The sequence below is a fragment of the Etheostoma spectabile genome, chromosome 13, assembly GCF_008692095.1.
Source record: "Etheostoma spectabile isolate EspeVRDwgs_2016 chromosome 13, UIUC_Espe_1.0, whole genome shotgun sequence".
NCBI lineage: Eukaryota > Metazoa > Chordata > Actinopteri > Perciformes > Percidae > Etheostoma > Etheostoma spectabile.
Genome location: NC_045745.1, coordinates 6,641,687 through 6,663,235, shown reverse-complemented (window position 1 = coordinate 6,663,235; position 21,549 = coordinate 6,641,687). Strand labels below are relative to the sequence as shown.

General features: G+C 40.1%; 1 protein-coding gene and 1 long non-coding RNA gene across 3 annotated transcripts in view; one reads left to right on the top strand and one right to left on the bottom strand.

Moving 5' to 3' along the window:
- Positions 1-6,582: 6,582 nt before the first annotated feature.
- Positions 6,583-21,549, top strand: part of c13h21orf91 (chromosome 13 C21orf91 homolog) — a 22,709-nt gene continuing 7,742 nt past the window's right edge. Inside the window, exons 1-3 of one of the 2 annotated variants that reach the window (XM_032533794.1) lie at positions 6,583-6,734; positions 9,130-9,263; positions 19,428-19,919. In XM_032533794.1, coding sequence (XP_032389685.1) covers positions 9,137-9,263; positions 19,428-19,919 — 619 coding nt within the window. In that variant the 5' untranslated portion in view covers positions 6,583-6,734; positions 9,130-9,136. The remainder of the gene's footprint in view (positions 6,735-9,129; positions 9,264-19,427; positions 19,920-21,549) is intronic. The other variant, XM_032533795.1, reaches the window with a different exon arrangement.
- LOC116700517 (uncharacterized) lies at positions 7,896-14,254 on the bottom strand. Its single transcript, XR_004334673.1, has 3 exons — positions 14,160-14,254; positions 12,821-12,823; positions 7,896-7,907 (listed from the first exon to the last, which is right to left on the bottom strand). It is a non-coding gene; the product is annotated as an uncharacterized LOC116700517 (long non-coding RNA).

Here is a 21,549-nt window from a genome sequence, read left to right as displayed (position 1 = left end):
TGTGCTGGAATTATCTGCCTCGATGACAGGCAGAGTGGGCATGTCTGCATCTGCAGCCTCACCTGTAGTATTATTATGTCTCTGCTCCAGACCCCACAGCGCACGCTCAGCTTGGCACAGAGCATGGGAACTGCCCCTGAGGGGGATCACAGGCTGGAAGATGATGGATGAATTAGAAGGGGCGCTGATGTTCTACCTGCAATACCTCAGACCACTTCTACTTTTCATCACTCATTAAAACCAACATGCCATCCCTGACGCCTTAAGGGCTTGGCTTTTTTGTAATCTGAGAAAGTGAGTGCGGTGGCTGGTGGGTGTTATTGTGCTGTTTTTATAGCTTATGTTTGTGGAGAGGCAGAAAAAAATGAAACGTGTATATTCTGAGGCCTGTGTTGTATCCTGCCTGTTGCCTGGTGATCTGTCACAGCTCCAGCTATGGGGAGGACAATGGTTGTGCTGTTGCCTAATCTCAGCTTCTATCTCCTGTCAATACTGCTGTTATGTAGGTTAGGTTTGTGTCATTTAGAATTGTGTTTTTTCATTCTGGGCTACAGTTCTCTCTTCTTTGACTGCAATAAGCCAGGTATAGTCATCATCATCATTATTCAAAGCACTTTTCAATCACCATAAAGTGTATAGTTTAGTTGTCTTTTTAAAGATTCTTTTTGGGGTTTTTATTTGATGGAATAGCTGAAGACAGAAAAAGGGGGAGAGAGGGGGGACGACATGCAGCAAAGGGCCTCCTGGCAGATTGGAACCTGGGCCACGTTGGTGAGGATTGAGCCTTAGTACAGTGTATGGGCGACCAGCTGAGATACCAGGGCACCTCTATACTTTTATTCCAATACATCTTTAGTAACTTTGATGTAACAAAGAAATAATAAGATAAACTGACACTACAAACAGAAAAGTTTATTCTATGTTCAGCCTGCCAATAATTACAGTGTGAGATAAACAAATAGAAATTTAATTTAAATTAAATTAAAAAGGTTTAAATTTAATTACTCCCTACAAAAAAAACTACAGTAATTCAATTTAGCAGAAAGATCATTTCTAAATTCCAAAATGGCATAGGCTGAAGCTACAGCTATTATTAATATTATTAGATATTTTCATGGAATTTGTAGGCCACATGTATCTTTAGAGCGTAATCATAAAAAGTCATTTCCTTTTCTTACTGTTCAGTTCAGAGTTGAGCCTCTTCATCACAACCTGTTGAGAAATGGATGAAGTCATTCCCTATCATCAAACCAATCATAGGGCACTGTGTGAAGGAGAACTGCCTGGGGCCCACTCTCTAATATGTTCAGCAGCAGCCCAACAGGTGCTTTGTCCTGCCTCTGAAATTAAGCTCTGGGCTGTGTGGTGTAACCTGCTATCCAAAATGTCTGTCAAGCTATGTTCCTCAGGCCTGGGTACAGTAATGTAAAAGGTGAATAGGTGTTTAACTTAAAAATGAGTAACAGGAAGCAGCCAACACAGTCATTGAATCAAGTCCCCAGTGCATTCGAAGAAACCCTTTCTTGGTGTCACATACTCAAGACAAGTAACCACAGGGCGTGGTTTAGGTGACACAGTGATGGATCATTTACTAAAAGTTAATTAGCGTCCCTGAAATGAAATGCCAATGTTTAGTAACACCATGTTCGTTTGAATCCGACCACTGACAAATAATGTGTTCTGTTGACTTAACTCAATTCAGTAACTCGCTACATTTCAGAAATAATGTAGTTGTTACTCAACTACATTTGTAAGCTTTGGTTACTTTGTAGATTAAGATTTGACCATGACCATTTTAGGAAATATTATTAACCTTTTTATTTTAAGAGGACTGTGGACTTTGTTAGGTGTGAACGGAATGGGAATGTAGGACCCAAGTGCAGAGAGCAGGCAAAGTTGAACTTTGAACGTTGAAGGTTTAATCAACAAAAATGACGTACAAACCAACAAAAGGTGTCCAGCAAAACAGCAGGTAAACCAATCCAAAATGAGGAAAGACACAACAGGAATCACAGGAACACTGAAATAATGAGCTGACACAGGACAAGGGGAACACCAAGACTAAATGCAAAGGTTAACGAGCTAACAAGAGACGGTGACACAAGGCTGGGAAACCTGTGGACAATCACAACTAAAACTAAACAAAACAGCACGGAAAACAAGACTATCACAATAAAACAGGAAACAGAACATATACAAGCCCAAACATTCCACCATACAATAATCACAAGACATGACAGAAAACCAGAAATTAAGCCAAGAATAAGACAAGACAAAACACCTAAACCATAACACTTCTACTTGTAACAGAGTATATACTTGTGGTATTTACTACTTAAGTTAGGGGTTTGGGTAACACTTTGCTTTAACTGCCTTTTTAACATTTATATAATATGTAATTAATAGGTTTTAATGCTATGAATGCCTTAAAATCTAATCTAATACCTAATAAAAACCTAATTGAGTAACATTCTCTAAAATACTTTGGCAGTGGCAACTTAATTAACAAAATTACCTTTAAAGTCGAATTCAAAATAATGCATCTATCACACAAAACTTTAGACGCATCTCAAAAAGATGATACAATTTGTCATAGTTTTCACTATGACATATAGGGTTACAACACAGCACTATACTGGACTCAGCTGCTACAAAGCTAAGAAGAACTGATGTGGTAACAGTGTCTTATTCATTGTTGTGTGGGGACGGCTGAGTATCCAAGATTGTCTTCCTCCTTGTCCCGCGAGGTGTCTGGTTGCTCCTTTGTTTGACTGTGGTTGGGACTTTTCCGTCTGGCTGAGTCACACCTGACTGCTCTGGGCGACCAACAACACAGCCTTCATGAACTACACAACATGCTGAAATGATGCAAGGATCTTATCGAGATACATTAAATAAAAAGGTGGGTTAATGGCTGTAATCTCTGTGAAGAAAACAACACTCTAAGTATACCTCACAGAAAAGTACTGATACATTTTTTTTCATCACCCCACAACCCTTTTCTTTCATTTTCAGTTGCAGATTATCTGAAAACAAAAGCAGCAGCCAATAGTAACAACATCTGTTCTGCACTCTGACTGGTTGCTGGGATAATAGAGCTCATACAGAGTGCTTTGGGCTGTTAAACTCCCCGCTGTTATTTTTATTTTTTACCTCTCCCCTTATTTTAACCTCACAGAACTCGCTGAACAAGATCTGAGGCAAGCTGGAACATGTGGATGCAGCGTCAGGGTGAAAACATGGATGTGGCACTCAGCATTACTGAATGATCAGATTTATGGCTAACTAAGCGAATGGTGGATTCACCATTGAAATGTCATGAAAAGTAATTCAATGATAGACACGAGAGGCAGATAGTTTAAGTTGATTAGGAAGAGGAAATGTGTGTATAAATATATTAGAAAGGAGTTCATTGCCGCAGTGAGTACAACTACAACTACAAGTACAACTACATGGAATTTGCCTCTGCGATTGGTGCATACATAAACAAACAAACATATTAAAAATGCATAGGAAATATACAATAAATAAAGAAACAGAAACAAGTATATGTGCAAAACAGCAGTTTATAATAAAAAGGGTTGAGTGCAAAATGCAAAACATATATAGTGATATATTAGACATCACAGAACTAGCCCATTACATTTTAAGTAAGTAGATTAAGTAGATTCCTGGAAAGGTTAAGTCTTAACACATTCACTGTGTGTAGTAAGGTTAAAGTTCACACTGAGGGGGAGCGGGAACACTACACAGTAACCAGTGTCAACATGTGTTCCTCCTGGTCTGGATCTGTTTCCAGATGACATCAGTCTTGGCACCCTTGGCTTATTTGGATGGTAGTAGGGCTCACAGCCATGTTTTAGCATTAGCTTTAGTAGGACTAGAATCTGTTTAATAGCTGCTTAATTCTGGCAGCCCGCATGAGGCCCCCGTGTAATTGTGTGAAGGTGGTTTCACACACAACTATACTTGACTACACAGACTGTACAGCCTGCCTAAAGGCTGTGTTTCTGCCCTCTGCTCCAGGACACGTAGGGGCAAATGTGGTGTGCAACACTTTTAGTGTGTAACATATGCAAAGCAGTTGTATTATGCAACTATTTATCTTCATAGAAGAGAGCATTTGTTGGTAACATGTCAATGTACAGAGAGAGCCTTTTGGGAAGCTTTTTTGTGTCTGTGACCATTGCAGTGGGTCTTTAATGCAAGCTTGGGTAGTAGTTGTTGTACTACTGCTCTTTGTCCAAGAGGTGGCACAAACTCTTCGTAAGCTTGTATGGAGGATCATTACTGAGTCCCATTCCTGAGTCATATTCCAGCATAGTACAGCAGCATTATGATGCCCTCTTTTTTTTTGGGGGGGGGCAGTAGCTCAATGGGAGTTGGGTTAGGAACAGGAGGGTCGCCGGTTCAAGTCCCCATACGGACCAAAGTATGGTGGTGGACTGGTAGCTGGAGAGGTGCCAGTTCACCTCCTGGGCACTGCCAAGGTGCTCTTGGGCAAGGCACCAAACCCCCAACTGCTCGAGGCGCCATTCCAAGGGCAGCCCCCCCCACATTGACATCTCTCCATTAGTGCATGTATAGGTACTGAGCATGTGTGTGTAGTTCAGGCCTGTGTGTAATGTGTGTAATAACAATGTGTAAATTGTAATTTTCCCCTTGTGGGACTAATAAAGGGTACATTAATCTTTTCTTTCTTTTTTTTTAACTAAACTGTTTCCATTGATTATTTGCGTTTCTTGTTTTCTTTTTTAAATCAACAACAGTTTATCATGAGTGGTTGTCATAGTTAATTTTATGATTTAATGAGTTAAAGATCCTTCAGAGGAGAGCTCTTGTATGCCCAAGGAGGGGTGTGACATGTTGACTGCATAATGCTGGCAGTCTAGCATGCGTTAAGATGCAGAGTGGCCTTATTTGACATTAGCATCTGTTGGCTAGATCATCCTGAAATACAACAGCTCATGATACACACAGGATAAACTGACCAGAAAAACTGCAGTCTGGATGAAACAGCCCTGACACACGCACAACGTTGTAGTAGCCTGCCTTTACAGAGGCTATGGCTATGCAAATTAAATGGCAGTTCCCTAGGGCTATGCAGATCTTGCACAGCTGAAAGAAATGCATGGCCTTTCTGTAAAATACTGATTGATAACCTGAATGGAATATATGTGATAGCGGCGCAGCCCATGATCATGTAGAGGCATTTCTTTACAAATTGTATTCATTGCCTAATCAGACTGTTCCCTCACTCAATAGAAAAAGTCATTTTGTGGTTTATGATACAAAAAAATTCTAATTACCAGCCATTTGAAAATAACATTTGGAATATGAAAAAATCAGAGACTTGTTTCTTATGGGGTGTCATCTGGGCCTAGCAGCGTCAGAATAAATGATCAGTGGATAGATGACAACCTCGGACAAGGCTGCATGTGCTGTCCTCTTGTGGCTCTGAATAGGAGACCCACTGACATGTTTTAGTCTTTTTAGAATTTTGAAAAGGAGTTTGCCTAATATCAGACAGAATTCTTACCTCGGTATACTCCATCAATCAATCAGTCAACTCTGTGAAGTGGGTGGATTCAAAGGTCTGGACCTTAAACTGTAAACAGTAGGGCTGGACTACACTACAAGGTCTGGACCAAGGTAACAACACAGAACCGGAAAGCCTTGTTCTGCTATAGTCAGGCTTACATCACGTGACATCATCATCTGAGGGTTTATGTTGTTCCACTTCTAGCTGTTGCTGTTTGTAATGAGAAAGAAAACTCAGTTAGAAATGCAGTCCCAAACTTCAATTAAAAATATATGTATATGTATATGTATATATATTAGTATTTAGTGTTTGTTTTATTAATATGTCCTTAGATGCGGTTCTACTTTTCTGTAGCTGTTTACCCTCGTCCTTTATGTAGTCTATGTGGAATAGGCTATATGTTTAATGGTTGGATGAAAACCCAATCCAAATTTCCTATAATGTGGGACAATAAAGTGAATCGTGACAAAGGCCCCAGAATTACAATATCTGTTAAATTAGCTTATCCCAAACGACAATGGTACAGATGTTAGTAAGGATACAGGCCTACATAAGGCCCTCTAGTAATTGGCTCTTCCTACATGGACTTATAGGGGTTCCTACTCTAGACATTTCGTGTTTCGCGGGAATTCCCCACGTGTGACTTCATGTGAAGGAGAATAAAAACCAAATGTGCTGAAGAAGGAAGAGTCGTTTGAAATACACGTCTGCAACCTCATACAATTTATACAAAATGGGGAAATGCTTTTCTATCACTATATTGTATTGATTACTTTGTACAGGGAGACAATACCATATAATTCTTCCTTTCTGGGAAATATTTTGTATCAGGGTCTTGATGACGCTAGGACGACTTAACATAATTCAACCGTAGGGGTATGTCCACGGCTACTGCTCTCAGAGGCGGCTTGTGTAGTGAAACTAATGTATTTCAATGAATAAAATATAAGTATTTCGAAGACAAATAATTGAAACGTGGTTTGTGTTTTACTAGGGTTAGAGTCGTTGGTAATTTCTCTGTTGATGATTCTTTTCACCCCTTACAGAAACTAGTGGTTCAGTCCGCTGAGAGGGGAAAGAGGTTCCTGTTTCTGGCCGTGAGGACGCGCTCGGCTCGCTGTGGTGGAGGAGAACCGAGAGGTCCACGGTATACTCCGCAGACGCAGCGGCAACGTTACTCTTCAACATAACGGTGAGTTTCACAAGAGTGGTGTCCTGAAGTACTGGTGGCACCTTTATTCTGTTGGCTACCTCGCTGTTTAATGCCGCTACATAACGGTCACGAATTCTCCAGACTAGAGGAACGTTACTCCGAGGATACCCGCGGGCTGCTAGCTAGCGTTAGCCTAACTTGTTGTTAGCAAGCGTTTGTTTAACGGTTTGCACACAGACACGACCGCGGTGAACTTGTTTCATGTTTGACATTCGTCGGTTTTTGCCAATGTTACGTTCAATAGCTCCTTGTCAAAGATTTGATTTCCCCCAGTTTCAGGGTATGTTGGAGAGCAAATTAAGACAGACGGTTCAGTTATTTTTTAACTCAAAATCATCAAAAATGACGATGCAGTTAAGAGCGCAAAGACCTGGATGTGTGTCCAACGCGCCCGTCACAATAGACGTGCTTAGGGACCGGCTTCAAATTGCAATACCAGCTATTTCAATCTTTAATACCTTTTTTGCTGTCCAACATAGAAATCTCAAACCACTTCCATTATAGAGAGGGGGAGCCATTAAACATTTCACATCTGTGAATGAGTTAAAATAAATAAAAGTAGTTAAGACAAAAGGTATAGTTACCAATACAAATGGTACTTTCAACACGTTTCTCATCAAACCAGCTGTAATCTGTCTCAGACATCTTCTCCCAACTTTCACAGCTGTTAGTTTGTGAAAATAATACTTGGAAAATACCTTATCAATATCCCTGATCTGTTGGCTATGAAATACATATTTAAAGGTTATCATTTCAATAGGTAACTCATTAATGCATATACTGAAATCAAACCAGCTGTAATGTGTCTCAGACATCTCCTCACAACTTTCACAGCTGTTAGTTTGTGAAGGTCTTTAGCAAATCCCTTAGCATCCTCATCAGTGACCGATTGTCTATGAAATGGATATTTAAAGGTATATGAATGAATTTTTTAAAGTATATGAATCTAACGAAATGAAAAGTTCAAGTGACATCCGAGCCCTGTTATCGTTGTCATCTGGCTATTCTCCACTGTTGAGTGTCTACTAATATAACGCTGGTATTAATACACCGTATTATAGCGTCTTCACTTGGATTTCAGTATGACTCAGAACTGTTAGAACCCGCACTCATGACCTGTAGCATCCTTGACATTGTTATTGGTTGTTATTACTATTATTATTATTAGTTGAAAATGTCTCTTTAAATGAATTTGTCTGGTTTTCTTTTCATTTAGTGACAAAGCTTTGTCAACAACCTTGAAAACCTTTTTGATTAGCATTGACAAAGTAGGACAAGTTGAATTTTCAAGAGAGATATTAAACTTAACGTTACTAGAGTCCCTAGTATCTCAAATCTAATTAAAAGCATTCCAAATTTAAAAAATGGTACGTGGTATCTTGCAGTATGATATTGCCACACTGACACTAATGACTTAATGTTGTGTGAGGAAACCTACTCCAGAGTAGATGTTTACCTTTCCTTTAGTCTTTTGTTGCTTCTGCTTTCTGACCGTTCAAGGTTTTTACCAGTTTATGGATGTTATACACCTGGCCAAATGTGTTTCCCACAGGTAGTTGTGGTTAGTCTTGGGCTTTGGGAAGTTCACATACTGTCAAACCAGAATAGAGTTGCACACAGCAGTCATTCTTCTGTTCTCTACTCAATCTTTTGAAGTAAATCCTACTTTCCATACATGTCACCTTTCATAAATCAAAGTTGTCACACTTGAACTGTCTTGAAATGTATTCTCTATATTCTTAGAGAAAACATTGTTTTAAAATATGACTGCTAATGTTTGGATTATTGTTTCTGTGCGTGGATGTCACCCGATTGGGTTTAACATCATGGGATCAAATAGCATGTTTGCACAATGGTTAGTGTGCGACAGATCGTCCTGTTCAATCTGCTGTGTCAGCAGTTACCTGTACCATTACATCAGCTTGTCTGGTCATTTATCGATAACATCACTGTAGAAAAACATGTTAGAAAGGACACTGCCTCTTTTACTGTATTCTGTACCAGAAAGAGTGTGTACCAAAATAGATCCCCCCCGCCTCTGACACTACAGAAAATGCATTTTTTTTATTTTCAGTCTGTGGGGAGTTGGGTTGGGAATCGGAGCGTCGCCGGTTCAAGTCCCCATATAGACCTAAGCATGGTGGTGGACTGGTAGCTGGAAAGGTACCAGTCCACCTCCTGCGTACTGGCAAAGTGCTCTTGAGCAAGGCACCGAACCCACCTGTCCATCGACAGCCATTATTGCGTGTATAGGTACTGAGCATGTGTGTGTATTTCAGGCCTGTGTGTAATAACAGAGTGAAAACATTGTAATTTCCCTTGCAGGATCAATAAAGTTTTTATTATTATTATTCATTGCCTGTTTTTTTCCCAGAAGCACAATGGATGAAGAGGAACAGTTTGTGAACATCGATCTGAATGATGACAATATCTGCAGTGTTTGCAAGCTAGAGACGGAAACAGGGACCATGTCTTTCTGCCATGTCTGCTTTGAACTCAGCATAGAAGGTAAGACGCAGGATAAGGGGCGACTTTTGCTTGTTTTGTTCATTAGAGTGCAGAGCAAACAAAGTGATGTTGAGGGTTCTCTTCACACACAGCTATTTTTTTTTCTTGCTAATGTTTTAAAGCAACCCGCAGGTTGCTGTAGCTTATTACAGATTATTCTTTTATTTTTTAACCACAGCATGACCTTTCCATACAGTATTTTTTAACACCCACACTTAAATATGTTTGTCTGATGGGATTAGGATTTAAAGTGCCCATATTCTGCTCATCTTCAGGTTCATAATTGTATTTGAGGTTGTACCAGAATAGGTTTACATGGTTTCATTTAAAAAACAACAAAAAACAACATATTTGTTGTACTGCAAATTGCTGCAGATCCTGTTTTCACCCTGTGTGGTTCAGGTCTCTGTTTTAGCTCCAGAGTGAGACATCTTCCTTCTATCCTATCTTTGTTGGGAGCTGCACATGCTCAGTAGCTCAGTAAGATCCATCAGCTAGATAACTCTTTTTCCAGCTTTGGTCAATCCAAGGCAGGATTAGCTGGGAGACTTCTTCTAGACCAGGGCCACTTGTGGAATACCTGCACAACAGGGACAGGAAGTAGAACAGGGACAGGAAGTAGTTCTTTTGGAGGTTCTGGTCAACTAGTGGCTGTTGGAGCAGTGTTTAGCCATTGAGAACGAGCTAGCATGCTACGGTTAGCCACGTCGTCTCTAGTGATGTAGAAAGCCGTGCAGATGTTGGACAGCTCACCTGGAGACTGAAGACAGAGGACATTCAGAAACCGGATCTCACTCAAAACACCATGGATGGTTGATTTTTCCAAGTTTGGATGTGTGCGGAAGCAGCAGAGACATAAAATAATACCCCATCATTATATGGGCACTTGACTATTCATATCAATCACCAGTAGTTTTTCCATTTCATGGTACCTGCTCAACTCGCCTCAACCCTACTTGCCTTTTTTGGTTTTCCATTATGAAAAAAGTTCCTGGTACCTGCCTACCGGTACTTTCTTAGTATCACCTCTGTCAAGGTACCAAGCGAGCTGAGGCTATACCAAAAGCCAATGTGAAAACCTGCAGACTGCTGATTGGTCAGAGAGAATTGTCACTAATCACTGTCATCATTGGAGCTGGTACTAGCAGTGGGTAAGCGCCAATAGAGACAGTTTTATGTAGATACATTAGCACTGCTTTTAGCTGCCAAGAGCCTCCAGCATTTAAATCACACAATACATCAGTTTTGCAGAAACATCCAGATTATTTTTGATCATCGGTTCACATTAGAGCGAATATGCACTTGCCCCAAAAGGTGTAATACAGCCCCAGAACCCTTCCGATTGGTTATTGTCTCATATGATTGCCCTCCACAAACACTTCTTTTATCTTCTCCAGCAACAACAGATGGGATTTTTGTAGGGGTAATGGGCCTGTAGGACCAAAGCCCTCTCTTAAGCAGCCCATTGTGGTTCTCCCGTTTGATGTGCCACTCTAACTCAAGAGCATGCATTTGAAGTTTTTTCATCCCTTAATTAATGAGTGGCCTATTTGAAGAAGAATGAGAAATCAGAAGGGATTAGATATGCCTCTCATCTGGCAATCCTCTCTCCACAAAGTGTGTGTGTGTGTGTGTGTGTGTGTGTGTGTGTGTGTGTGTGTGTGTGTGTGTGTGTGTGTGGTGTGCGTGTGTGTGTGGTGTGTGTGTGTGACTTTGTAAGAGGTCCAAGAATAAGTATATCATTCTGTTGACAGCCTAAGTTTGAACGATTTATTATGTTTATTTTTGTTATTGTATAAGAGAACTGAGTATGGGGGTATTGATTAATCACACTGCTCTTTGTGTGCTGTAAAAGAGCCTTCAGCCACAGTCTCATACAAGCATTGTTAGAACAGTACTTCACTTAAAGTTGTGTTAGTGTTTGCAAGTTCATTAATCCCCATTCAGCAGAACAAATAATGTAAATAGGATGCAGCCTGAGTTTGCTTGCATGTACAGTACATAGAGTAATGTCAAAAGCCTAATTTTAACTGATATAAGATTTTCTAAAACAGCCTTAGTAGAGGAGTATTCAATGTAATATGTAGCATGTTTCATTTGTTTACACGTGTTTACTGGCTAAGGGTGTGACGAGATCTCGTTTTACGAGATCTCGCGAGATTAAAACGTGACGAGATTTCCTCTTAGGGGAAAGTTGTCTCGTGAGGCGAGTGATGTCAGCGGGAGGAGCGTGAAATTACTATTGAAGATCCCCCGCCACTTTTAAATCATTTGTTGGCAACATTTTGCTCTCAACTGCGCCAGAAACGTCGCATGCTTATATTCTGAAAAAGAACATGACCATATCTTAGGCTGTGTTGTGAGTTTCTCTCTTTTTCATGCTTGAAGAAAAAAATTGTTCTGTTGCACTTGTAGTTTTGAGAGAGCAGTACTTGGTTATTGATACACTCACTGTTATTTTTCTGTTATTAAACATTTATTTTATTTAACGTTTATTTTTTTATGTTCGGTTTGTGGAAAGGAGTAGATTTTGTGTGAAATTGTACAGGGCAGAAGCCAGTGGTAGAGTTTATACAAAACATTTTGCAGTGTTTGCACGTCCTTACTGAATATATTCATAAAATAGTTTAAAAAAAAGTAAATAACATTCATCATTAATAGTTGATTTCAAAATGCACCTAAGTTTGCATTTTGTGATTTTTCAGTTGATAAAAAAACTTTTCCTTCATATATTCATCGAGGATTTCTTTAAAAAAAAAATTTAAGTCTCGTCTCGTGAACCCAATCTCGTGATGTGTCTCGTCTCGTGGAGTAAGCGTCTCGTCACACCCCTAATACTTGCTGTTGCATGTTTTAAAACCATATACAGTTTTCAGGGTCACCTCGTATTGTTTCCTTTTGTAGCTCACTAGCACAAGTGGTGCTGAAGATGAGCCAACATGATTGTCGAAAAAGGTTTGTTTAAAGTAATTAGTATTGTTTGTAAAGTGAAACAAATGGTTCATGTGAGACATGTAATTAACAGGATTTCTTGAAGTGAACCAGATAAGTAGTATTTGTTTTCACCCAATATTATATGGAAAACCCACCCAAGCATATTTGATGCATTGTTTTTTTATTATTAAAATCACACAGATTCTGAATGTCTTTGTGAACGGGTACTCTAGTGATTTAGTATTGCACTCACAATAATCACGGGTATTTACAATATACAGATTAACAAAGCAATGGTGAAAATCTGAACAGCAGAAGTTAAAATAGCTTGTTTTGTTTTTATCCCGAGGATAGAATGACATCATCCGGGTTATTTTTTCCAAAACTTCTCCTTCCAGAGTCACAAAACAACTGGTTTCACAGGTTGAGTAGTACTCCTCATGATGTGGTAAATCAGTGGAGGGCCCTGTTTTGGGTTATTTTTAAAATAATTCTGAACACACTGTTGTTGGTGCTGTGATGCTCACCAACCACTGGCCACTGCAACGGTGTAGCTATGTCACAAGAGAGAGCAGGCACAGTATGAGTTAATTGCTTAATCTTAAGTATCCATTTCCACCCACATCCTCCCTCTGCTCTGCTTGAAGGCTTGCATGACATGGGCGTGTTCAGACATGTCTGTTTAAACGCTAGCTGCTGACATACAGTTTTCACAGTTAAAGTGTACTTACCCAGTGCTGTTCATCAACTTAAACAAGATCCACTAATAATCAAATAATTTGTCATCTTCAGATTTCAATAGATTATTCTGTATATAATTTGTATGGGCTTGGAGCGATGTGCTTGTGTTGATAGGGTGCAGAGTTGTTTATCAGCAAGGCCTCAGCCCACAGTACCACCAGATGCAGATTGCAGAAGTATGTGAAGGCTGAGAAGCACAGTTCAACGCAGGATGAATGTTCAGGAAGTGCAGCTTTTGTTGTAGCTCCAAGTGGTTGTTTCCTAAGGAAACTGCTTTGACCTGTGTGTGCTGCTTCAATCAAAAAACACTGAATAGAAATTGTCTATTTATATATTGGTCAACCTCTGCTTAACAGGGCATTTCTTCTTTCAGACCTTTCTTTTCTTTTTGCTTACTGCACCATCTGATCTGTGGACTACACATGGTTACACAGCTTTGTGCGTCAACATGGTACAGCAGAAACCAAGAGAGCTACTGCTGTGGCCACACCAAGAGCCAGTTCAGCCTGTTTCCAATCATTGGTATTCTTCTTCACATAAGTAGGTACATGTGCAAAAGTCATGATAAAGACATACTGGGGTCTAGAGCTGGGCAATATTTCATTATTCTAGACATAGTCTTAGATTTTGGATATTGTAATATGTCATATTTCTTGTCTTTTCCTGGTTTAAAAAGGTTAGGGTTAGGTTCCACATTATTATTATTATTATTGTTATATTTTATCAAAATTCTTGTGTAAATATTTTGTGAAAGCACCAATAGAAAACCCTATAATATCGTTGCAGTATCGACATTGAGGCATTTGGTCAAAAATATCCTGATATTAGATTTTCTCCATATCGTCCAGCCCTACGAGGGGCCCAAAAATAAAATTAGCCTATTATCTATTTTTATAAGACGGCTTGGTTAAATACTTGATTCTTATTGGTCATTCACAGCATTCTTCGTGTGTAATTTCTCATACCACTGATCAGCAGATCACAAAGGGAGAAAGAGGGGGGGAAACTGGGATTGCTAACACCGCTGTTGGCATCAGTGCAAACAGAGCATTAGTTAGCTTCATGTTTAGCTCACTCACCTGGGCCACCTGGCTTCCAGTTGCTACCTGCTGGCCATTCTGGTTATTGACAATTATCAATAAAGATTCATTTGAAAACTGCGAGGCATGTAATTTGCCAAAAATGGCAAATTACATTTTTAGGTTCTTGTCAGACAAGAACCAAGTTCTGGGGAGTTTACTCCTCAGAGACCTTATGTTTTCTTTTCACCCAGCATATTTCCTTGGATTAGGATGGCAATAAAATCTTGGTTGCAGCTGTTGCAGTGGTCCTGCTGCACCCCCGGCTACACCCTGCTACGCTCTGCGATGCCCTGCAGTGTCCTGCTACGTCCCACTACGTCCACCTATGCCCTGCTATGTCACACTACACCCTGTAATGCCCTGCAGTGCCCTGCTATGACATGAACTACTGTGACCACCATTTGAAGTCACTGTTCCATTATCTTTACTATGCCTGTTATTGCCACTGTGCATCACACCCCCACCTGGCCCTGTCAGACACCACCTACCAAGAGCCTGTCACACCAAATGCTTGTTCTTAGGGGAATTACTAGAATTGTTGGGACTTTATAAATTATAGAGTGTGACCTAGACCTATCTGTAAAGTGTTTCAACATAACTTTTGTTATGATTTGATACTACATAGAAAATTAATTGAATTGAATATGTCTGCTGAGCTGCCAGGTTCAAGCCCAGCACCTGTTAATCCCCTATCTGCTTATATACTGCAGACACATTTTTTGCTGAGACCCGATGGCATTACCAGCTGGGTTTGGAGTTAGAAAAACACAAAATTCCAACAGACCGAGGCTGAATGATGTTTGGTGCTGAGTCTGGTTGCTGCTCTACAGGGGCTATTGTAGCTCATTCATTGTTGGTGAACTATTCACCCTGGGATGTAGAGAGGCCTAATTATGTTGCTGCCGGTGTTGGCTGTATATTTGAGCACAGTTGGGGTCCAGAGATATGCTGAACCTACTGCATGGTCCCGGTTATGTAAATAGTGCTTTAATTATAATAGACTGCTTTCCATGTGAATCTATCATTAGTTTGGTTAAATAGCCCCTTTTTCAAAGTGCATTCCCTTCATTAGCCACACAAGTATATGTCATGGAGTTATGGGGTTTATATTTCTTATGGGGTTGATATTTCTTATTGTGTATAACTAAAATAATTAGCTTGTTCACCACAGGTTTGTGAAACTCTAAACTAAGGCTGGGTTCAAATAGCTTCAGGCGCTTTGGCGAAAACTCCTGTCCTGCCATTCTAAATGTAGGCATAGTGCAGGGGGTTATGGGGTTCGGGCATTGAGGCCACGCTTGTGATAGAATTGACTTTTGGTGGAATGCAACCCAACGTCATGCTGCAGTGGCCAATCATGGAACCGGCGATCAGACGTGTTGGTCCATTTTGAGGCAGTGTGCAAGTCCCATACAGTAAACGGCATCATCCCTGCCTCTATCCCTGTCAGACAAAAGTCTTAAAATACACTAGGAGGGTAAAAAAAGAAAACACAAGCACTTAACTGCTCTGGCGTGCAACAGCTGATTGTTTCCTGCAAAAAGCTCCAGCACAAAGCACAGTCCCTCTGTCTCTTTTCTTTCTCTCTTTTTCCATGAAATGAAGCTGCCTGTAAGTGCTGTCAGAAAACAATAATTGTGAAATAAACTTTACCTTTTGTTCAATAACACAACAGGACGTCACACCAGTGGGCTATTTAAGTGACACTCCCACGCCGCTTCACAACCCTGCGGCCCAGTGCCGGAGTGCCTTTTGGCTATATCAATGCAGCCTTCATTCACATAATCTAAACCACTGAATGTAATAGCACAGCAACTACTTCTATGAAGACAATAATTTTCTGCCACCTTGGAGTGGTGTACACTGAGGATGTGAATATCATACAACAACCACTGCAAAGGTAGCCATGTACCATCTCTATTACACTTATCAGTTTACCAATGTTGACTGTATCTAGTCTACCCTGCAGAACACAAGCAGAGGACAGGGTAGCCGTAACGTAGATACAGTATATGGAAGCTTTTGTTTGTGGTTTAATGTGTGTCTGATTGGAATTAGTTTTCTTGAACTGGCTTGTGGGTAGCAACAGTGTTAAGGTGCATTTTGGAGTAACCTGAGACTTCTGGTACAGGGTTCTTTTTTTGCCAGTGTCTATATTAATAAAGCAGGCTTTATTTTTAAAACGGGCTGGACCTCGTATACAAGGTTTCCTACGTTGTTTGCTATCCTTGCTTGCCTGAACATTTTACAATGTTTACAATGCCCTAATAACTCAAATTTATAATTTCACTTGGAAAAAAAGGGAAATAGTTTACATTGCTCTTCCTTAAAGAATAATGGTCGCTGACTGTACTGTACACAGTTAGCTGCCAGTTGGGTTTTACAAGTACAGGATTGTAATAACACTAACATATACATTTGTTAGTATTTGAACCACGTATAAATCACGTTTGTTTCCATTCATAAGTGGCTGGAATTTTTTACTTTGTAAAAGTATTATTTTATGATAGGATGAACCTGATTTATTATAATTACATTTTTAGATCAATTAGATGTTGTTATGCTAAGTCTGTCATATAATGGTTAACCTTTCTTCAAATATTTTACGGGGAATATCCTTTTCTAATTTTGTAAATGATATCACTGGGAAAGAGCATATAAATAGAGAGCTGTGTTACTATAGGATTCACATCAAATATAGGCTACACATCAAAGATCATTTGTTGTCAGAAAAACAATATTACAAAAAAAAACAGTATATATTCAGTATTTAAGGATTCATTTAATGCCTAGAACTGGGACCCTCGGCCTTACTGGTGTTAGTTTGAGAAACTTGGTCTCAGGATTTCTGTGTTGCCTGTGCCGCCTCCTCTTCCACCCAAAGCAGCTGAAGCAGGCAGCATTGGCCCGTGCAGCTGCTGACAACACATACTTCTAAGCTGTGCCATGCAGCTGTGTTTGACACGTTACCACGATGACCTCACTCCCACGTGTCCCAATACCACTTCTCAAGCGTTCATCTCCTTGTAAGTGTGTCAAGGCTTGAGTGTCCTTGCTCAGCACATTCACATACTGTTCAGAGCACAACCAGAAGTCTGTAGAAGGTTGCTTCAGGGAGGACAGCATGCGTCACTCTGTTAATTGCACTTTAACGTAAAACAGAACAGCGTCTGTAATATGCTCTGGAAACATGCATAAAGGCTACGAACACAATTGTATACATTGAACTTTTAGGCTTGAAGTTTTCTTTCCATGACGGCAACCACAAGACCAAGTCTGTAGAGTAGAAGTCTCAGTTCAATATGGGCAACTCCACAACCACTAAATAGAAAGCAGGACTAGATCAAACCGAGGGATATTATCTCTCTACATGATGATTATTATGCTGTTGTGTTGGAAGTTTCCTTGGTTACTTTATAATTATTAGTATTATCCATCCTAACAGGCATATTTCTGCCTCTGAGTTTTAGTGCTGCTCCACCATTTTCTGAACTTTTCCATACTAAAATTCTTACATTTTCCTTGTGACCAAAAGCTTTTGATATTTTTTGTGTTTTCAGTTCCCCTGGAATATAACCCTTCACTTAATTTGCAGATAAAACATAGTCAAAGATGCTCCCTGTTAAATCCCTGACTTAAGACGTAAGCATACTTATAACATTGTTTTCTTTTCATCTCAGGAGTATTATTTATTGTTTTAAATAACCTATATCAATTGATTTCTGATTTGATCAAGGCTCTTATGATTTAAGTGGTGTATAATTATTAATGTATGCAACTGATTAACAACTGAAAACGATGAATAACACCAGGGTGTTTATGTCTTAAGTCAAATCTAAGCATTGCTCTGTGCTTTGTCTCTTGTTTCACTAAATGACAGACGTGTGTGTGTGTGTGTGTGTGTGTGTGTGTGTGTGTGTGTGTCGTTAGTGCTAAGCGGCTTAGCTGGGTTGAGGTCTTTGGCTGGTAGCGCACTGGCCTGGTTGTGGGCCAGTGGTTTTTCTGCTAGGCAAGTGGTAGTCAGTGTATTGTTATGGTAGTCTAAGGACTGAGACTGATCAGATTGTAACATGGCTGTTTCTGATTGATAGCCAGGAAGTTTATTGGCCAAACAACAGATAAATATTCTCACACATGATGTCGTATAGTTCCCTTACAAGACTAATCTCTTGTAAATATGTTTTTCTAGGCATTCAGGACTGACTGAGCCAGATACTGACTGACCCACATTAGGTATGGACTATTAGCCTTGATCCTGCAGGCATACAGCAAGCTTGCAAAAGACATGTAGGGAAATGACACGGGACAGAAATATCACAAGACATTTGTCTTTACAACAAACTGGTACTTAAAGGAGGTTTTACGTATGTGCGTGTGTTTGTGTGACTTAACGCCCTGCAGACCACACTTACCACAAAGGCTCTGTGTAGTAATGTCCTTGTGCTAATGTTCCTGTGCTCATATATGTCTGCTGGTGAAGCGCTGAGAGATGCATGCCAGATAAACTTACCCAAGTGAGCTCTTAAATCAGTCACTAATCTCCTCACCCCAGGCTCCAACACAGACGTCTTTCGTTCTACTTCACCTTCAGCCTTCCTTTGTTTATCAAGATTGTGGCCCATTTTACTCAGAGGGTAGTTCCTCTGTGCATGCTCAAATGGTTCCAATGTGACCTGTTTCTGACTGAATTCAGTAAGCACTTGTTCTTCCTATAGAGGTTCTTCCAAGGAATGTAGTCTTAATTATCTAGAACATCAGCCCACCCACGTACTGGAGTTCTTATCCTGCTTCCCTTTTATACCAGAAAGGTCTGGGAACCAGGTTAAAACTGGCCCATATATAAATACATAGGTCTTTTGTATGTTTTCACACAAACAATTATTTTCTTGTAACAATAAGAAAATTATTTGCATCTTTCTTGTTGTTTAACTCGTACAGGTATTACAAAAACTGATTATTTGATTTGAATGAAGTGCTGCTTCATGTGGAGTGGACAGACACTCAGTGCACCTTCCTCCCTTCTGTTGCCTAGTAAAAATGTTCAATATATGCTTTATGTGTTTGTACTGAGACTGTGTTAATCTTTTATCCCTGCTATCTCAACATTCTCCTGGCTAATCCACTGCACACTAAGCAGCTTTCACAGAGAGACTGCGATAGGTCAATCTGCTAGTTTAGCTTGTTTTCATACTTGTTTCCTTTTTTGCTGTGGCAATAGGTCAGTACTGTTGTTGTTCACTTGTTGAGATCACTGCTTTATTTCTTTTCAACTATTTTATAATCAATCTTTTCATGGATAAGGGACCCTGGGTTCACTGGAACACTCACAACATTGCCAAACTGTTTGTGTGTCTGTAGCCTTCAGTTGTATTGTACCTCTCATTCCGTTCTTTCTGTATGAATACAGGCGTCTCCTCTGCTACCTTGTTGCACTCAAAGTCTTTGCGCGGCCACAGAGACTGCTTTGAGAAATGCCACCTCATCGCCAACCAGAAGCTGTCACGGTCCAAGGTCTCCCAAAGTGCCTACGAGGGCATCAAGCTGGCCTTCAGCCAGAAATTGAACCGCATCATCCAGTATGCCCAGAACAAAGACTCTGTCTCCTCCACCGGCCCCAGCAGACGAGGGGCCAAGCTTCTGTGTTATAGCCAGCAGAGTGACCGCAAGCTGCTGCACCAGTCGGATGCCCAGGTGCCCCGCTACACGCCCTGCTGGGACAGGGGCAAGGCAACAGGGCTGCCTGATTACACCATGGGGATGTTGGAGTGCCACACAGTGGAGGAGCTGGGGCGGCTGCAGGAGTCACAATCTGACAGCTGGAAAGGTCTACACAGCCAGAACCAATTGTCAGGAGGAGGACAGAGACGGCACAGGCACCTGGGCCACAGCAGAGAGGAATGTGAGCACATTCAAGTAGTAACTTGAGTTTTATCTGTGTGTAATTAAAGCAGCAGTGGAAGGTTTGATTTTTTTTATTTTTCTTCTTTTGAAGGAAGAATATAGTGTTGACAGTACGTCAACAGAAATGTGTTCTCTGTGCCTTTTCTTCTCTCTGTCTTAACTTAAACGTTCAGTGTGACCTCTGCGATTTCTAAAGCCTCTGAACATGTATTACTGTAGTTCAAAGGCAACAGACAAAACAGTGAGACAGGAACAGAAAATTGATTTTTTTTTTTTATTGGAATGTATTTTATTGAGCCAAAGATTATTGTACAAGCAGTACCATAGTTGAGTGCTCATTTTTGTAGGAAAGTGGAAGTAAGATTACAATCATTACTGTGTGTATGTGTGTATATATATATATATATATATATATATATATATATATATATATATATATATATATATATGTATATGTGTATAAAAAACATTTGGTACAAAATACATAAATGAACAGACCAAAAAGAAACATAAAATAACAAAAGAGACCTTCATTTTCCCATACCCTTCCCATTCCTCAACCTACTAGTCTTACTCATCTAACTCATTAAAGAGATACAACATATGTATTTTCTTTATAACTTTCACTGTGACAGGTAAAGCACAAAGAGCTGCCAAGCTAGTTTGTCCTTTTAATAGGAAATACATTCTTACTTGGTCTGTCCTTGGTCTTTCTCTTTGCTATGATCACTCCAGAGTTCATTTTCCTATAACCTCAAGATAGAGTATGCCCTTGCTTTCTCAAGTCTTGTCACTACTAAAGCTGCTTGTGACTTCAGACTGCAGAAATATATATTATATAAAATTCTGTGCTTTCTAAATTAAGGTATTTTACATGTATACAGTTTGCACATATTTGTTTGCATATCTCTACACTAGCTCAGTACCACTGTCATATCTTGAGCTTAGATATTCCTGTATACGGTAATAAAAAGTGTACAAATTAAAGGTCCAATGTGTAACAATGACAGCTAGTGTTTAAAAAAAGTTACTCCAGTGCAAATTCAAAATACTGGACAGTCGTCTTCACCGCCCCCTGCAAATACGAACTAAATCACCTGATTAATGCAACATAATCACAACGTCTCCCGGCCATTTCCCCCCACGGAAAGCTGCTACCAGCCAGGCTAAAGCTAATATAGTTAGCCTAAAGAAACCATCAGAAAGCAGCTACCAGCAAGGCTAAAGCTAATATAGTTAGCCTAAAGAAACAAGCAGAAAGCTGCTACCAGCCAGGCTAAAGCTAATATAGTTAGCCTAAAGAAACAAGCAGAAAGCTGCTACCAGCTAGGCTAAAGTTAATATAGTTAGCCTAAAGAAACAAGGGGTCTTTTCTGTCCCAACTAACGTTACGGTTTTGAGCCGCGACGCTGGAAACTTAACACTAATCTACTGCAGAAGTCTGTGTCTGATCTAACGTCATTTCCACTGATTTAACTGTTCTTGGAGACACAGTTTGTTGCTAGTGCGCGTGACATGCAGGTTTGATCGATTTATCAAACAAACGAGCTAATGAGCTAGCCCCGCTAGTTGACCACAGCCTGAAGTTTAGAGGAAGCAACATGCAGTCACTGTCATTCACGTTAGCC